Consider the following 19133-nt stretch of genomic DNA (forward strand, 5'->3'; position numbering starts at 1 on the left):
AATGTCTGAATTGCTAAATGAAATTTAATAATTCTCCAATTTTACGTGTATATCATGTCAAAGCCAAAATAAAAATTACTACTATGCATGCACATTAAAAGGATGCCTTTTTACTCTTCTCTAATCAATTTAAATTACCATGAGCCATATATCTAACATTATATTTTTATTGATTGCAAACTATTATGATTTTTAAACAATTAAAAAGCATAAATTATGTCATGTTTTTCTTGTGCTATGCATGAACTTTACTGCTAGCGTGTATATATATATATATATATATATATATATATATAATAAGTTGGCCCCTGGCAGCAGCAAACAAATAGAAGATGCTAAGGCTCTTTCCGTTAAATTTTGGAAAAAAAAAAAGAAAAGAAAGAAAAGAAAAGATAACAGCAGGCCGGTCCTGGCCATGCTTCTATTCCCCCGCCCCCCATCAATGGGGGGAATGAACAGGGACGTCCAAGCTGGGCTGGGGCCCACCAGCCGGGAAAGTAACGTCAAGGATCTCATCAGTGAGGGCCATTACATATTCATCCGATTCATAATAGCGATTACGACTACGAATCAAAACAAACAAGATATCAGCTATTACGGATATAATAGATCCGTAATTGTATTCCCATTACAATCAAACCATACGTATTCTTATTAATGTTCATTGGGTATGATTTACGCTCATCAGAGATAAGGGGCTGCATGTCTACTCTCCTTTCTCATTTGAGAAGACTGAAGCAAGCCAGCCGCAACAGTTGCTCTTGCTCTGCCACTCGGGCTGACAACTCACCACTACGCATTGACTTCACAGATGAGCTTCCTCCCCTTGCTCATTTCATGGTCGTTCCTAATGGTTTTGTAGCTGGTAGACTCTTAACTCCTGTCCTAGTTACCAAGAAGATTGATTCATTGATTCGGGAAGTTCTTGCCCTGCTGATTGACGGTTCACCAGGAGAGAAATGGCAACTGCTATTGTTGTTTTCTGACAAGAAGTTTAAATGTTGTTAAGGGTGGAATATCCTAGAATATTGCATATCTCCCAAATTAGGCATCTATGTATCAATATGCACAATATCTTCCTTCATTTTCTCTCTGATAAGTTTTCCTTTTCTCTCTATTGCTCTCTTGTATAAACGCCAACCTTGTACATTGATTCAATGAGAGTGAATATACAAAATTACTTGTGAGAGTTTATTTCTTTAGATGGTATCAGAGGCTTGACGGTTCTGAGGCTGCAAAGAAGAGTCGGAGTGTTACTGCCATGGAGGAAGGGAAATTGAAAGGGGATGGTGCATCGGGTGAGAAGGGAAAGATCATCGACCCATCCTCGTCGTTATATTTGAGCCCATCTGACAATCTTGGGGCTCTCTTGGTGACGTGCAAACTAACTGGGAACAATTACTCGACATGGTCAAGAGCCATGACCTTGAATGCGAAAAACAAAGTTGGGTTTTTGGATGGAACTATAACCCAACCGGAGGTGACTTCGGAGAATTATGGAGCTTGGCGAGCATGCAATGCCATGGTGATTGGATGGGTATTTAACTTGCTAGATTTGAGCTTGCAAGCGAGTGTGGCTTATGCACAGAGTGCTTGGGTGGTGTGGGAGGATCTGAGACAACGTTTTTTGCAAAGAAATGCAACCAGAGTTCAACAAATTAAGGCAAAGTTGAGCAACTTGAGACAGGAGGGGCAGACAGTGCCCAAGTATTATACAGAGTTGAAAGTACTATGGGATGAGCTCGACGACTATTCAGTCGTCCAAAGATGCACATGCGCAGCAGCAACAGAATATGCAAAGGAGAAAGAAGTAGAGAAGATACATCAATTTCTCATGGGTCTCAATTCATAGACTTATGGCCCTGTTCAATCGCAAATTTTGACATATGATCCGCTGCCTTCCATTAACAGAGTCTATAACATGGTTATTATGGAAGAGATGCAAAAAGGAATAGCTCAAGGGCGAGAATAGACTGGAGATGTGGCAGCCTTCATTGCAGGCAACTCGGTAAGAAGCTTCAATCGTTTGAGCTATAGTTTTTGTGGCAAGGTAGGTCACGATCGATCTAATTGCTATCAGCGGCTGAATTGCACGCACTATGGAAAGACAGGCCATGAGAAATCTGATTGCTACCAACTCATTGGCTATCCTCAAGATTGGGAGCAAAGGAGGAAGAGTATGCACAAGGATGGGTTTGGCTCGACAAACAATCAGCACAAGCAAGGACGTTTTGAAGGGGCGGGAGGAAAGAAACCAGTAGCAGGAACACCCACACAAGGCCAACACCGAACAACTTTTGTAGCACATGATGGTGCTTTTGGGTTTAGACAAACAGGGGGAGTGACAAGCTTAACAGAGGAACAAGTTCAACAACTACTTCCTCTGCTCGTAACTACAGAGAATTGTGACCAGCTTTGTGGTATGTATTCTAAACTTTATGGGAGAGAACCCAACTGGATATTGGACATTGGAGCATCACTACATTTGACAGAGAGTTTAGATAATTTGATTGATCATGTGCCCATAAAGAATTCGTACCCAATTTGGGTGCTAGATGGGAGGTCTATACTTGCCAAGATGGTTTGTGATGTTTGGCTTGGTCCTAATTTTACACTAAAAAATGTGTTCTATGTGCCAGAATTCACATGTAATTTAATATCGTTTGGGAAGCTAACTAGAGATTTAAATTGCTCAGTGTTTTCTTGGATTTTTGTGTGATTTAGGACCTAGCCGTGAGGAGGCCGATTGGAATGGCTAGATTGTGTGGGGGGTTGTATTGCTTCGGGTGCATCACGTCATTCTCAGCCTTTGTAGCAAAGGGATTGGAGAATAAAAAAAGGTGGCATAGAAGATTGGGGCACCCATCGTATAATGTTTTTATCTTTAATTTCTGCTTTTGGAATAACTGAGGTCGAGAATAAAGCTTGTGACATTTGTTTCTGGGCAAAACAGGCTCGCTTTCCTTTTCCGCCCAGTATGAATAAATTAGAGAATATTTTCGATTTGATACATTGCGACATTTGGGGTCCATATCACACTTGCTTCCTTATCTGGTGCTCACTATTTTTTAACCATAGTGGATAATTATAGCAGGGCCACATGGGTATACTTAATGCGGTAAAAGTTTGAAACTATGAATTCTCATTGAATTAACATGGCTCGGTCATAGAATCCCGTTGATTTGCCAAGACCCGTCTCGTAATCCCAGATGAAATCCCAGATTAGAACTTCTGGAATGGTAGCAAAATTACATGGGGAATGTAAGTTCGCCACAAGCATCAGCCTATATGATACCTCTTGCTTTGTTTTGCAGGGGCTCTCTCTGATTTTTGAGGCCATACCAGTTATCAGCATGAGCTCTAATAAGATCATTGACCCGTTTACTGAATCTTTTTAAGCGATGAAAGGCGAGGGGACAATGTTGACTCATGAAAAAATATGTAAAGATTCTCTTTTCATCGTTCCCTCGCTTGCCAGTTTAAGTGTAATCTGTGATGAGTTATTCATTCTACATTCGGATCGTAAATCACTATGACACCATCAAGAAGCTTATAACTGATGACAGTTCGATAAGATTTGACTTTACCTTTCATTTTGTAACGGAAATTGAATGGGTTAGCACTTAGCAGCACGTTGTAACATAATCTTATGCAAGTACATGTCTCGTTCATTGTACATGAGATGTAGCTACCCAAATGCATGGGTTTAAAACTTGGGTTAATTACCTAAAAAATTCAAACTTTTCATATTATCAATTTCAATACAATTTTTTTTTATGTAGAAGATACACAAACTATTAATTTGGTACCAATATTAATACATGCTCAATTTTTTTTTGTTAAATTTACTGGAAATTGCTAGCGTGTACTTACGATGGTACGTGACTCACGGCAGATGGTCGAGCGGGCTTAGAGAATGTTCTTTAATTAAAATTATTCAGGAAAATTAAAGGGTAAATTACAAAAAAAAAACCCAAGTTTTGTAAAATGTCTCAATTTTGTCCTAAATTTTGTTTTGTAACAAAAAAAACCATAAGTTTTCTAAAATGTCTTAAAAATGACCTCCGTTATAACTTCCGTCAATTTTTGCTGCTGATGGTGGGTCCCTTTAACAGTCCACGTAGGGCACACGTAGGCTAGTGGGTCCCTTTAACAGTCCACGTAGGTCACACGTAGGCAAAAATTGACGGAAGTTATAACGGAGGTCATTTTTTAGACATTTTAGAAAACTTATGGTTTTTTTTGTTACAAAAAAAAATTTATGACAAAACTGAGACATTTTACAAAACTTGAGTTTTTTTTTGTAATTTGCCCAAAATTAAAAAAAGAACCGTAATTGGAAGAGGAAGGGACGTGGATGGCAGTGGAGTCCTCACCGGCGGCCATCATCCCCTAGTTGGGGTCTCCTGAAAATCTTGAGCTGTAATTTGTGCGGTTTTTTGCTTGATGCGTCTACGGTGGCGTTTGATAAAAAGTACTTAATTAGTTGGGAAAAGAAATGTATACGAAGAGCAGGTAAATGATAAAGATAATGAGATATTTTATGAAGGAGAAAGAGTATTAATAAGTGAAAAATGAGTTATTTCATTAAGTCAAATATTTCTACTTAACTTATTAAGTAGTTTTAAGCACTTATTTTGATGAAGTCATGGTAGATGTTAGATTGACTTTTTAATCAAATTAGATCTCTTTTGCAAATTATTTCCCATAATAGACTTACACTATTCTTCTATCAATATATCTGCCCAAACCATTTTAATTTGTTTGATTTAAGTCCTCTATCTATTTATATTCCCTAAACCTTTTTTTTTTTCGGTAGAATTCCCTAAACCATTTTAATTTCTTTGATTGAGGTGCTGGTCCAATAAGGAATAGGCCAATTAACAAAAAACCATTATCCCAACTTAGTTAAGATCTTAAACGTCTGCCCCTCACAAATCCCTAGTTAGAGTTGGACATGGTTTAGCTCGGTTCATAAATTGGTTTGATTCAGTTCAAGTGACCTCAGGATTTAGTAAACGTGGGATCACAAGCTCCAAGATTTCAAGATGGGCAAAGTATTTGGAGATGCGGGTTGAGGATTAATTCTACTTCATTTCGATTGTTTAGCCAAAAAATGGTTTGACTAGTGACTTAGAAATTCCAATTTGATAACCTACAAGTTCACCGATCTGAACCTTTTTAAATAAAAATATTCTATATATATAAAATACTAAAACAACTTAAATAAAATTTCCTAATAATAAAAAAATTGAAAAAAAAATGACAAAAATAAAAATCTCACAGAAATTGTCATCAATTTATATTTGGGTCTTTTTCAATTTACGTCTAACTCTTAAAAGTTGCATCTAATTTAGTCGAACCGATTAACGTTTATCTAGATTTTAATATTCTTAGTATGTTCGGTTCACCGTTTTTAACCAAATTAAAAAAGCTGGTTCTATTTGGTAAACAAGACATATGAGTATCTTTGAGAGTCGAAAATTTGGCTTCAAGTTTATGTTTGACTCTTAAGAATTTCGTCTAGCCAAATTGGTTGATTTTATATAGGTTTTAATGTTTTTAAAAATCTGGTTAATTAAATGGACAAGCTCACGTGTATTGAGGGTGTCTTTAAAAGAGTTTATAAAAATAAGGGTTAAATTGAGAATAGTTTCGCATATAGAAGTCTAGATCGGAAATTATTTTCAAAACAAGTCTAATTGAATAAGTTTAAAGATTAAGTCTATTTTGGAGTAAAACTTCCCGTTAATTCTAAAGTCATGTTATGAACTCTATGGCCTTTATTTTTGCTGGATGAACTCTATCGCTTTTAATGTCTCGGCAACATTTAGAGTTGAGTAGAATACTATAATTTAATTGATGGGAGTCATGTTTACAGTTACACTGGTCTATTTCTTCCCGTGCAATGTTCTTTCTTTTTACATTTCTAAGTGTGTTTTTATTATAATTGTTACATTTTAAAACATCAATCTTCTTGTCAAAAAAATTATAATATTTAAATTAATTGTTAATATCGATTTGTCACTTGCAATTAACTAAATTTAGTAATTAGAATAAAAATTAATTGTTAATATATAGAATTTGTTTTAAGTTTTATTTTTATTTCACATATGAGATTAAGTTGATAGTGATATGTTATAAATTTTCTTTTATAGAACCACAATTGTTTTAAAAATTCTATTTATGATGAATTAAAATTTTCCGTGGTGCTTATATTACTTGTGTTGCATATGTTTGTTTTAGTACATTTTTATATTATTTTTTATAATACTTGTTCTGATTGATTCTTAACCCAATAAAATATTTTAAATGGTCAATTTCAAGTTTTATACAATAATCAGTTAATAAAATTAAACTAATTTCGAATGACTCAATAAATATGCAACTAATGTCTCTCAATTAGTGTGCAATTGTATATTTATTTAATCGTTTGTATACATACTCATCGATCTCCATCGACACCACGATTCATGTTTAAATAACTTTCATACAAATTCCTCCATTTTCCCCCATGTCCTTCGCTCTCCCTCCTTTTTCCCCTTTCTTCCCAAAGGTAGGGTCAAGGGACTAGCAAGGGAGAGGCCTTGAGGGTCACAGAGTGTTGCGCGTCGAACCTTAGTGACCGGCAATACTATACTGGGTTAATGTATATTATAGAACTCAGAAGAATCAAAATGAGATCATATTGATTTCGAAATTCATGGAACCTGTTTATCAAAAAAAAAAAAAAATCTTCACGTGAACTGTAGCGTAGCCAATATCATAAACATATGTACATTTTCCTTTGTCTGTTCAGCCATGTTATCTGCAAAATAACCCAAACTAGATATGCAACGACCACTTTGGAACCAAAAGTAGTTGTAAAGTCTTTTGCAAAATTGAGAAAATGCACTCCATATCTAAAATTGTTGCTTATGTTTATGTAAAATTTTCACTGCCCTAGAAAGTATAAGTCCCATGTCCATTTCAAAAATTTGAGCCAATAGGATATAGTAGACCCAACTCTCAAGGTCAAAGTTTTCAACATAATTTTTTTCGTGTGGAATCTTAAAATTATGGAGATCAAGGAAATCTTCCACATATGTGAACTTTGACGCAATTAAATAATACGAAATTTTTTTTACTAAGAAAAAATTATATTGAGTGAAGGAAATTAAGATGTCAAGAATAATGAGAAGAGATAGTAAAAGTGGAACGTAATTGTTATGGACATGTGATTCGGGTTGAATTCGCGTGCGATCCTTATGCTTTCGAATAACCTGCAAAAGGAGAAGATCGAGATGGTGACCCAATTTTCCTCTCCAACACTCAAGTCAACCAAAGTACTCACGAGAGTAATAATACCTCCCCCTAGATAAGGGGTGTACCTTGAAACTTACTTGGTTGTGTTCATGGGAAAGGTAAGTATAACCTATCATTCCAATTAAAACTTACTTGGCTGTGTTCATGTAAAAGACTAAAATCATGCTCATGAGTGATAGAGCTGATTTTTTTTTAGTCACTCATCTTTTTTAACGGAACGCATGGGAATTCACCTAGTTATAAATTAAATTAAATTAACATAGATGATACTAGCTCCTTTTAGGGCACCAAATTTAGAACCCGGAACTCACCAGGTTCTAATTGGTTTCAAAATATGCCCCGAATCGGTGCGAACCCAGCGATCAAGTTCACAACCATCGATCCGAAACGAGTCCTTTGATGCTTAGGCCCGGGTAAAGATAGTTATTTGATGTGCAAAGAAACAGGAAAATGAGCACAAAGGATGAATTCCTAAGATGGCGGGAGCAACTTAACATTTTATTACGCAATCTAAGAGTCACACGGATGTCATGCTGCCTGAAATCATGACAAGAATATGACAAGAACAAAATGTATGAAATCGATTTCGTGGCCACAAATCCCTTCAAGATATTGCAATTTTAATTTCTTTTTCCAAGAATGCATCTTAATATCTGAAAATTCAACTAAAATCCGACTAATTCATTTCGAATCGGAATGATCCACTAAGGTAAAATCCAATAATGAATTTTCTCTATTCATAAAACTCGAGCCTGAAATCCTACTTAAGAGGCATAAGTGTTGAATTGTTTGAATTTAACTCACGATGTAATTTTTTAATTATAATATTTCTTATTAACAACTAGCAAAGGCTTACATATACATATATAAATATGATCCCTTCATGCGGCAATTCAATGCCACTGAAGAAGCACCGCAAAAGTTCAGCAAAACAAAATCCAATGATGGCGCCATCCCAATGGGTTTTCATGGCAATCCCTCTTATACTCAGCTTAGGCCTCAGCATGGCTCATCGAGTCTCGCCCGGCATGGCTTCTGTAGCCCCGCCATCTCCAAGAAAAGCCGTGGAGAGAGTGAGTGTGGCTTCTGTGGCCCCGCCGGCTCCAGAAAAAGCCATGGAGGGAGTGAATGCAGCCTCTGTAGCCCCACCAGCTCCAAAAAAAGCCATGGAGGGGGCTGCTGATCTCACTGATTTCAGCTTCAGATTCGGCGATGCAGTTGGAGCAGTCGGAGCAGTTGGATCAGAAATCATCGATGGAGGCAGCAGTATGGCTGGCGGAGGTGACCTGAGTTTGGGCAGGGGAAATTATCCAGGCATGGCAGGAGGTGATCCCCGGGCCAAGCCTGGTCACGAACCTGACCATCGAGGCATTCCTGGAATGATCTGCTCAGGCAGTTCGACGTACGGTTCGGCCACTGCAGACAATCCGGGCGATGGTACGCCCACTGTTCTCAAACCGGGCGAACCTATTCCCAGACCAGGCCAAGGGTACAGTACGGATGTTCCCCCAGGAGATTGCTGTTTTGGTGCCGCAACAGGCAGAGGGCAGGGTTCTGCTGTCCCTGGCTTTGGATCTAGGGATCTGGAATGGGCAAATCGGCCTCTTTACTGTGTCCCCCTTGAATGCCAGGGACTGGCCGAATGCCCTTCGGCAATCATCATGAACTTTGGTCTTATTCAAGCAACTTCTTCGATGAATGCTGGCAGATCCCAGGACCCGGTTAATAACTCGGGCAATGGCCCTGCCAATGGGAGTCAAAAGCTAGCCAGTGAGCCCATTGTTGGCAAAATGGTCAATGGCTGTGCCAAAGAGAGTCATGAGCTGGCCAGTGAGCCCATTGTCGGCAAAATGGTCAATGGCTGTGCCAAAGAGAGTCATGAGCTGGCCAGTGAGCCCATTGTCGGTAAAATGGTCAATGGCTCTGCCAAAGAGGGTCATGAGCTGGCCAGTGAGCCCGTTGTTGGCAAAAAGGGTGAAAAGCCCAGTCTTGCACAGGACGCAATGGCGCCGGAGTCCGCTTAAGCAATGTTCACTCATTACCTTAAGCTAATATGCCGAATGAATGGCTCTTAATGTGTTAATAACACGTACCAGGACTCATGTAAACCCTTACCTTATTAGTAAAATATGTTACGGCAATAAAATCATCTACAATAATACATGATTGTATGAGGCTAAAGGTTCCTTCTGCATTGAGGTCTCTGCTTATGGAAATTAAACCCATAGTTATTTTAGTTGACTGAAGGGTCAACAAATCGAAGACCAAGGTGACACAACTCAAATAGGAACGAATTAGAAATGACAATTGCAGAACTGATTATGATGCAAAAAATGAATTGAGATTGCTTTATCCCATGAAAAAGCATGGCAGATAGAGATCCATATGTACACAAAGTAACCGGAGCGAGGACAGATGAAATTTGTGACCCGAAACAATTGCCAAAATATCCAAAATCAGGCCTCAGGAATCAGGGCACTATACATGCGACACTATCAGCAATTTGATTCTAAGAAAATAACTTTCTGATTTGCTTTAGAAACTGTTTTTGGAAATTGTCTCTAAAACTTACATCGAAAGATGATTTCTAGATAGCAGCTTTTGGTGATTTCAAAAACAAAAACTCCACTCTCCACCCAGTCATTAGTTTTCATTTCAAAATCTACGCCTTCTAAAAAGGTTGATGGAGACAAGTTTTGAGAACAACTTTTTGAGAACACTGGGAAATGTTCCTGAAGTTTTGATCTCTCACCTGATATAGGCGACTGTGCATCCATAGTTGAGTGGGCTTTCCTGCTCGTACTTGGCCACTCGAGGATGGTTCCTTAACATCTCGAGGGCACGCTCCTTAACAGCTCCAGTGCCCATCCCATGTATGATAAAGAGAACCGAATGTGGGCCCCTTGAAGAGATGGCCATATCAAGCTCAAGAGCAGCTTCCTCAACTCGCATCCCCCGAAGGTCCACGGTGTTCTTTGATGTCTGCACAGTTGGCCCAAATAAGAGGCCTTCACCGTCCTTTGTCTCTGCTAGATTTTGATACTCTTTGCTACGAGAGGCCTGCATCAACACAACCAAATCATTGATACATTCTTAAGCAAAGCATAAAAAGTACAATCCAACATACTTTTTTCCGTTCTCATTTTTTAAGATGAGCGAAGAAGCCCAAAGAAGTGCAGAACAAAGGTTTTATTGAGAATATATATATATTTTTTAATATTTTATACACACCTGTCTTCTCAAGTGCTGGAGAGAATTAGCTGTTGCATGACTCTTTCTAGAGCCTGCAATCGCTCGAACGTCACTATTGTTCACTCTGACTCTCACTTTGCCAAATTGGACTAGGACTGTACCGTCATCTCCGGGTGCTTCAACAACTTTAGCTAACTTATTCCCAAGTCCTTTTACAAGGACTTGCTCCCCATACTTCGGTGTATAGGAGACATAATCTGGCTTATTATCATAAAGGGAATCTGTAGGCTGGTGAGCTTCAAGTATCGAGGCGATGGCTGATTCGCTCTTCCTGATGAGCGAATTAATCTCATCATACCTTACCTCGCTGAGTTGCCTTTCAAAATCAACTACCACAGAATTTATCTGTTTCTCTACATCCTTCAGTTCTTGCTGAACAATACGTGTTTCCTTTCCCATTAAAGCTTTCTCCCGAGTACCAATACCTTCTGCCTCACTTTGGATCTGCATAAACAAAAACATGAGTAAGTACAGAAGCCATTTCATAGCCTGGAATCACATAATAAGTATTAAGCAACTCACTCATTACCAGCAATAATGAATGAGATACAGTCCCAAAAAGAATGAAAAAACTCATCAGAAAGTACCAAACACTTCTAAGCCACTTCGGAAAAGAGCAAAAAAACTCAGATTGGCTCGTCCGAAGAACATTAATTACTCAACAGTATATATACAGAACGACGCCTATATCTCGGGAACTTTTGGGTCAGATAGATGGCTCCTCACATAAATTTGAACATTCATCAGATACCTCATTATGAAGATCCATAATCTCGTCATGAAGAGACTTGGCTTTCTTTTTGTGAGCTTCCAATTGGTTTTTTTCCTCCATCAGTGACTGATACAGCAAACCTCTCCGCTCTTGCTCTCTTTCGGGCTTCAACTTTTCCACCCACTGTCTTGCTCTCTCAATGATGTTGAGATTGAAACCAATTGACTCGGCAATGTTTAGTGCATTGGAATCGCCAGTACTTCCCCAGAGAACCCTATAGGTAGGCTTCAATGTCTCTAGTGAAAACTCCATGGCGGCATTCTCGAATCGAGCATCCTTCTCCCTTAGAAGAGTTAAGTCCGCGTAGTGGGTCGTTACTATGGCTAAATTAACCCGATCTTTAAGATAATTCAAGATGCTCGAGGAAAGAGCCACACCTTCTGAAGGATCAGTTCCGCTGCCAATCTCGTCAATGAGGACAAGAGATTCCATTGAGGCCACTTCCAGTATATCACGTATGCGAGATATATGCCCACTAAATGTTGATAGATTTTGTTCCAAAGACTTCAAAGAAAAACTGGAGTAAGGCAAAAGAAAAATTAACAAAATACAAAATATATGAATGTCAGTTTGATTTAAGAGAACTGCCATTTCCACTCCAAGAAAATACATGCCACTTTATATGGCTTTTTATAATCACATGTTTTCTAAGATGTGATCTAACACATTTTTCCATCACTTTCTTCTCATTGAATAAACGATTGGAAAAATCATCAGGGATCTCCAGCACCAAAACAGACCAAATTTCATCGGAGTTGAGCAGTGGAAGCACTACCTGTTGATCCCCGATGTCAGCTAGAACAAGATTAAACCACGGGAGTCTGGGAAGGTTCTTAGCAGGCACATACATGCCTGCTTTTGACATGAGAGAAGCAAGCCCAAGAGTTTTCATAGATGCGGTCTTTCCTCCCGTGTTAGGTCCTGAAATTACAACCACCCGAGTCGCACGATTGACTTTAATGTCTATCGGTACAGGGAAATCAGCTAAGCTTCCTTTGTGATTTCTACTCGCCGATGTACCATTCTCTTCGTCCAACAACCTCCTTTGAGAGGCAAGCAGGAGTGGATGTTGCATTCCCTCGATGTCTAAGTGTTCGGAACCGCACGAGCTTAAAATCGGGCATCTGCCATTAACTTCACGAGCATAAGCAGCTCGAGCAAAAGCGAGATCAATTTCCCGAAATCTCTGCATCAAGTACTTTATCTGAGACCTTGCTTCTGCTATTTCAGATGTAAGCAAGCTCAGAATAGCCATTTCCTCGGCTCTTTCAGCATTAGAAAGCCTGACTTCCATATTGTTCAACTCCACAGCCTCTTTCGGTTCCATAAAGTACGTGGCACCTGAACCACTAACATCGAGAACAATGCCTTCAGGAAGCAAATACTTATGTGAAGCCCTGACTCCCACACACAATCTAGCTCGCCGCTTCGTTACCAGGGGCTTGTCAATTCCTCCTGCCCGAAAAACCCGGTTGGACGCTTCCTTGAGCAGGAAGTCTAAATCTTCCATGTTTCTCTTCCTCTCCGACCGAATAATCTCTAGATCTTCGCTAGCTCTATCGAGGATAATGGATAAACTGCAATCTATACAAAATCCTATCTTGTTTGCCAACTCCGACTGGTAGTTGCATTCGTGAAGTATATCCAGAAGCGGAGAATACCTGCTTCGAAAGCCAAAAAAGAAAGATTTAAGACATGAAATCCATTGCCATGATTAACATTCCATGAAGAAGATGAGCGGCCATACAATTGGGGAAAAAATAAAAAGAAAAAGCTGCCATTTTTGAGAAATTTCACATATCAGAACCAATCATTATCCAACAACAGATAGCGTAAATCATCAGAATTATAGCCCAATAATCTAATCCGGTACCTATTCGAAGAGTCCGCACCACCGCCATCTGCCACGGCCGCCGCCTCTAACTTCTCTGCCATGGTCCTGGCAACCACCAGCATCCTCTGCACCCTACAAATCTCTCCGACAGTAAGCATCTCCGCCCTGGCGGAAGCCTCGATGATCGGCGTCACGTCCTCGATCCCGGAGAAGTCCCAGGGCCCGGACTCGGCTGCATAAACAGCGGCAGCGGTCTGGTCCAGTAGCTTGACGCTCTCCCCGAGGGTCTCTCCTATCGGAATGGCGGCTTCCTCCGTGGCGCGAAAGCCCATGGAGGTGGACGTGAATGGGGAGAGCTGCTTGCAGAGGAAGCCCCATTCGAGGATCTTCAGGGTCTCCGACTGGAGGGTCTGGGCGAGGGCGAGCCGACGGGAGTGTGACTCGGCCGGGTGGGGGAGTGAGAGGGTTGGCTTGAAGAGGGCTTTGGATGGAGAGAAGAGAGTCGGAGGTCGGGTGTTAATGGCGGTGAAGCTATGGCGAGCGAGCTCCATTGAAGGCGAAGAAGAGCTGAAGAAGAAGACCAGAGCTCCGCGCTTTATCCGTTTTGAGCTCCGGTGGCGTGGAGCGGTGATGTGGCAGTTCAACTAGCCGCACGACGCCGTTTCGGTAGAACACAACTGCCCAAAACTATCCACCATAAACAAAGTTGATTTGAATTTCACCCAATTGATGATCCATATTTCTGGCAAAATTGCATATGAAACGGTAGGCCCGTATTGGTTCACGCTTTGGATTTATGAGACATGATTTCGGGATATTCCAGTATTGTTGATTAAGGAAATGTTCAAGGATTCATTACATTCTCGTCCCGACTTTTGTCGAGTCAAGCAGTGAAGCGGTTAAAGTTAATACACTTTATAGAAGAAAGAGTAGGTAGAGGAGTAACGCAAAGCCAGTGAGAGCAGGCGGAAGTGACACAAGGCGATGAAACTACAACAATGAAATATAGAAGCTCTTATATAAAGAGAGAGGAAATGAAACTAGTGTCAATAATATCGAATTACCAAAGGAGTCATTCCCAAAGTTACCTTTGGGACACGACAATATTCATGTCCTCGATTTTCTTTGCTAAAACCACTATTGCTCTCATAAATTTTTGCGAAAATGACAAAAGAATTGCCCAAACTTCAGGGGGTAATAATTCAATAAATGGAACTGTAGGAACTTTAACACAAAACAGAAAATACTCAGGGATCCCATTGCAGTTTCCCCGTCTCATGTCGGGTCAAAGTTAATAAACTTTACACGAGATCCTCGGACAGTCCGAAGCCCGGCCCGCTTTTATGTCGGGTCAAGGCACCATGACCATCACCAAAATGACCAATCTACCCCTATTCCCGGTGCCAGTAGTGTTTCCTCCTCGCTCGGTCGCGCCGAGTCTGCCAGAGAGAGGAGGATAAGGAGGAGGAGAAGAAGAGGAGGAGATCAGGATGATGCCTCAGCAATGGGGCTCTCCTTGCGGGAGCCAATGCACGAGCAAGTACGCCGCCCTCATACAGATTCCCTGTACGTTACGCCCTCCCCCTTTCGGTTCCTCCATTGCCGACCGTTCCTGTCGTTTCAATGCGTGGATGATGAAATATCGGTGGAACAGTCTCTTCAATCAGTATAATACTGAGTCACTTGCTTACAACCTTGCGATTATATTCCTTCAGTCTCGAGCTCCCATTGATTTGGGATGGTCAACTTGTCTCAGTCTTTGTGGGGATTTGTCTAGTTTCTGAATCTTTTTGCTGAAGAAATTTTGAACCTTTTCGGATGAAATGGGTAATAACTTGAGTTAGCATCTACATCGAATTCCGCGGAGAATGCTCGCTCGGGTTGGTTTCTGAATATGGAGGGTTTGCTAGACTGCTGAATCTGTTTGGATTTGTCGAAAGGCAGACGCTGGGTTTGCTATCCGGAGGTTCCAATAATGGACAAATTTTGTTTATCGTCTAAAATTTGACTTCTTCTCGAGGTCGGTAGCCACATTTCTCTGTCTCCAGCTTTCCGCGGGTGGACGTACGAGCTTTTCTATGTCAGCCCTGATGCTTTCTTTCGTATTCAGATGATGGACTCAAGGACTACAACTTATTTATTTGTTTGGCGGTGCCCGATACTGTTTGAGCATAGTATGTCGGTTGAAGTGTCTTAATGGTCGATGTCTTTGCAGGGAGAGTATTTTGCAAAAAGGGTTGCGATGCAGATGGAGAGACATGGGAAGAATGTGAGTATCTGTCTCCATTGTTGTTCAATTTCGTGGTAGAAGTTCTCATGGGAAACTTATTGCTTCATTTTGGGGAATGTCTTAGATTGTGGTGACTCCTTTTTTTTGCTCTTAAAGCTCTCGTACGGTGCTATATCATTTAGAGTTCCAGTGGTAGTGAGACGAAAATTTGTTTCTAGTCTGGTGGGAGTGGAGAGGTGTGACCTTCGGGCCTCATTATTTCTCTAGGAGAGACTTTTTGGTAATTAATCTGTTTTGTCTTCATTTGGGCAGAGGAACACTATGAAAGGTTGCAGGAAGGAGACCACTGGTTTAAAATTTCAGTTCGATACGATCTTATAGAAATGGTCCAAGGCTTTTGTAAATGAAGGTTGCTTAATTTATAGGTTTGGCCGAATGCAATGAGATTTGTTACAAGGACCCCGTTTTGAAGGACCAACAGTGGAGTGCTTACATAGATCGTTCTCCTGGTGCTGACAATTACTCCGAGGTGGTGATCTTTTCCCCTCATTTATTTGATTTCTCTTTTCCAGAGTTCAAGTTTGCTCTACCTTATTGTGACTCAATGTATAATTCAATCATCGGTTTATCCATTTGGTCATATTCCTCTTTGTTTGGGCATGCATTCCCAAGAGTTTGCATATATTCCAAGATTTTTTGAGGTACTTGTTTATTGTGATGGTACTTGAGTTAGAATTGAAGCCTTTATTTTATATTGAAAAACCACCTTCAATTTTGAATGCCCATGTGGGGAATTGTTCAAGATACACGGAAGTTAATTTGCCGTCGCAAGCCAGCTTTTTTCAATTGTATATTAGTTAGGTAATAGATATACAGTAAGGTCTAATTGGTCCACAGTTAAATCTTGTCCCGCAGGTGTTGCCTGTATGGCAACTCTGTCCTACTATATGAACTTTGGAATGTTCGATCCCTTTTTATACTCTTTCAGAAGCAATAATAGCCATAGTTTTAATTTTCTAATTTGCTCCTAGTCAAATCGCACCATTTCAAGTTCGTTTGTAAATCTAGCTCATAACAAGTTAGTATAGTTGTGCTGCTTTTTCCTTCCAGAGCCTCCTATAACTCGTGGTCCGACATCTTTGTGCAGAAGTGCTTTCACGCCTGTGTATCAGGATGTGGATACAAGGTCGGTTTTTTCTGGACTAAGGTTTTTGTCCCAAAAGTATCGCATCAGTGCTCTACATGATTCTCTGTTATCCCTCTTGCATTAATAGCAGCAAGTTTGTAGTTCGAGGTATGCTTTTCCAATGCTGATATTGTTTTTGCTTATTGCAGTTCAAAATCCATCCAGAGAAGGTCCATCAAGTTCGGTCTAATAGGCCACCCAAGCCTCCTCCACCTGTTCGGAAGCCAATTGAACCTGCTTCCCAACCTCGCTCACCCTCCGAAGACGTTCCCTGTACTTCTGCGTAGGCAGAATATAACTCACCATATTGATAGGGAATACCCCGTTAGTCTTTCCTCTCCTACAGCTTCACAGCTCACCCCAAGGTTACAAAGGGGCAAAGAGCTCTTTTAGTCGACTGAAATAGAGGATTCATTTTTTCTTTTTCTAACTCAGGCGGAATCCATGTTTTTCTTCGGTTGTAGCTGGAATGACTCGAATTTTGAACTCTAGTATGATGATCGGTTTTCTGGTTTCCTAACTAAATTGCCTATGACTCGTCAGTACTTTCTGAATTTTGCCTTATGTAGAATGCTTACTCCCTCAACATCAACCAATGCTACTCCCAAGAGTTATGAAGATTATGTTTCTACCTGGGCACTATGCTTTCATGGTCGGATCCAGTAAACTACCAATTTGGTTCATGACTTATGCAAGTTGCATCACCTTGGTTCCGAGCTTAAAATCATCATCACTTTGGTCCCTAGGAATATCAATTTAGTCTTTTGGAACATCAAATTAGTCCTTGGTACATCACTGTAGTCTTTTGTAACATCTATTAGATCCTAGTAACATCAAATTGATCCGTTGAAACATCAATTAGGTCCTTTTGTAACATCAGTAAGGTCCTTCAATCATTGTAGTCCCTGAAACCTTGTGAACTGCATCAATATAACATAACTCTGTTAACCTTCGTTATTTGTCCCAATATTTTTTTTTTAATCAAATAAGTCATCTCTTCTTCATTTAGGGTACAAACAAGTGAAGGAGGAGGGATAAATCATGCCAAAACCCAAACATGTAAAATGCTTTTTCTTCATTCATTACATATAAAATTACAAAACGATCGGATCGAGAACAACTAAAGTTAAATAATCACCACCATCATCACCAGAGAAGGGAGGGGGGCTGCTACTCAAACTCAAAATCCACCAAAGAACCAAAGTCAGAATCGTCACCATCATCACTAGAGGTGGGGGCGCTCTCGTCAGACATTCGATCATAGTCGATGGGAGAATCATCTTCATCAGTAGAGGTGGGAGCACTCTCGTCAGACAATCCGGCAAAGTCGATGGGAGAGATGCAATAGTTTTTATCACTAGAGTAGGAGCCTGTTGACGAGGAGGAAGTAGAGAAATTGCCAGCCCTTCTTCATCTCCTTCTTTCTCTTCCTCTATCTCTTCATCTTCTCTCTCATCTTCTTATCTCATCTTTTTCCAGTACATCAAGATTCCTCTCTTCATCTTTCACGGCCCTCTTTGGTGGAGGAGAGCGAGAGCGAGAAGGAGAACGATCTTCGATCTTTCTTTTACCTATGTCCATCTTCTTCCTGCAAGTAAAATTTTGAACAAAAGAAGAGAGGGTTAGGATAGTATGAATAGTGGGCATAAAGTACGATATTTATACAAAAAAATACAATCATTACTTGATTCTGGGAGAAGTAAGGCGGCGCATGAATGCAAGCATGCATGCATTCATTGGCGGGTGACTCTTCATTTCCTGGTGACTCTTCATTTCCTGGTGAGGTCTGAAATAGATGGCATATTCAAGGTGACTCCTCGCTTTCATTTACCTCAGTCCATGCCATAAATAGGTTTGAACATATATGAATATGGAACAATATGGAGAATTTTTTATGTTCATAGGCATTGTTATCAGAACCGGACCGGACCGGCCGATTCGACCGGTCGGACCGAAAATTGGACCTATGACCGGTCCGGTTCGCTTAAAAACCAAAATGCATAAAAAAAAACACGGTGAACCCAAAAAATCGACCGGTTTTTACGCGAACCCATTCGAACCGGTCGGTTCATGGGTTCATAAATTTTAAGCGAAATCCAACCCGAACTCTTTCCTCCCGACCCGAGCGGAATTGCAGAAAATCAGAAATCATCAGAATGCAGAGTAGCAGAGTTGAAATCTAGAAAAAATCGGAAACCCTACCTGCCCTAGTCGTCTTCTTCCCGAGTTCCTCACTTCCCCTTCGACTCTTCCTGTTGTTCTTCTTCATCAGCTCATCTTCTCCGCCTCCTCTAATTCTTCTTCTTCTCCTTCGAAACCCCCTCGACTCGAGCGGAAATTGCAGAGTGCATCTTCGAGATTCTTCCGGTTGTTCTTCATCGGTTCGTCGCTCCTCTCCCTCTTCTCCTTTACTTGTGGTTGCGGTGACAAATTGAGGCATTGGACTGGATGTCCCAATTCCCTAAACATTGATAAAAAGGTTGAACTGATCTTGGGTGATGTCAATACCCAGTATGACATATCTGATGTTCTTGACAGTGATGAGAGATTGGGA

At 40.4% G+C, this 19133-nt stretch overlaps 2 protein-coding genes across 5 annotated transcripts; one reads left to right on the forward strand and one right to left on the reverse strand.

The window, feature by feature from the left end:
• Nucleotides 1–8113: 8113 nt before the first annotated feature.
• Nucleotides 8114–13805, reverse strand: LOC116207500 (endonuclease MutS2). 2 transcript variants are annotated; one of them, XM_031540462.1, is made up of 6 exons: nucleotides 13203–13805; nucleotides 12105–12993; nucleotides 11309–11833; nucleotides 10537–11001; nucleotides 10058–10365; nucleotides 8114–9048 (listed from the first exon to the last, which is right to left on the reverse strand). In XM_031540462.1, exons 1-6 carry the CDS (start codon nucleotides 13712–13714, stop codon nucleotides 8694–8696), a joined length of 3054 nt encoding a protein of 1017 aa, XP_031396322.1. In that variant the 5' UTR covers nucleotides 13715–13805; the 3' UTR covers nucleotides 8114–8693. The 2 variants fall into 2 exon arrangements, with proteins under 2 accessions (XP_031396322.1, XP_031396323.1); XM_031540463.1 differs by having other exon boundaries at nucleotides 12105–12990; nucleotides 13203–13798.
• Nucleotides 13806–14566: 761 nt separating this feature from the next.
• LOC116207501 lies at nucleotides 14567–17133 on the forward strand. Of its 3 annotated transcripts, XM_031540467.1 has the most exons (6): nucleotides 14574–14729; nucleotides 15379–15432; nucleotides 15706–15721; nucleotides 15819–15922; nucleotides 16541–16579; nucleotides 16729–17133. In XM_031540467.1, exons 2-6 carry the CDS (start codon nucleotides 15406–15408, stop codon nucleotides 16864–16866), a joined length of 324 nt encoding a protein of 107 aa, XP_031396327.1. In that variant the 5' UTR covers nucleotides 14574–14729; nucleotides 15379–15405; the 3' UTR covers nucleotides 16867–17133. The 3 variants fall into 3 exon arrangements, with proteins under 3 accessions (XP_031396326.1, XP_031396325.1, XP_031396327.1); XM_031540465.1 differs by lacking the exon at nucleotides 15706–15721 and having other exon boundaries at nucleotides 14571–14729; XM_031540466.1 differs by lacking the exons at nucleotides 15706–15721; nucleotides 16541–16579 and having other exon boundaries at nucleotides 14567–14729.
• The last annotated feature ends 2000 nt before the right edge of the window (nucleotides 17134–19133 follow it).

This window comes from Punica granatum, chromosome 5, assembly GCF_007655135.1.
Source record: "Punica granatum isolate Tunisia-2019 chromosome 5, ASM765513v2, whole genome shotgun sequence".
Taxonomy (NCBI): Eukaryota; Viridiplantae; Streptophyta; class Magnoliopsida; order Myrtales; family Lythraceae; genus Punica; species Punica granatum.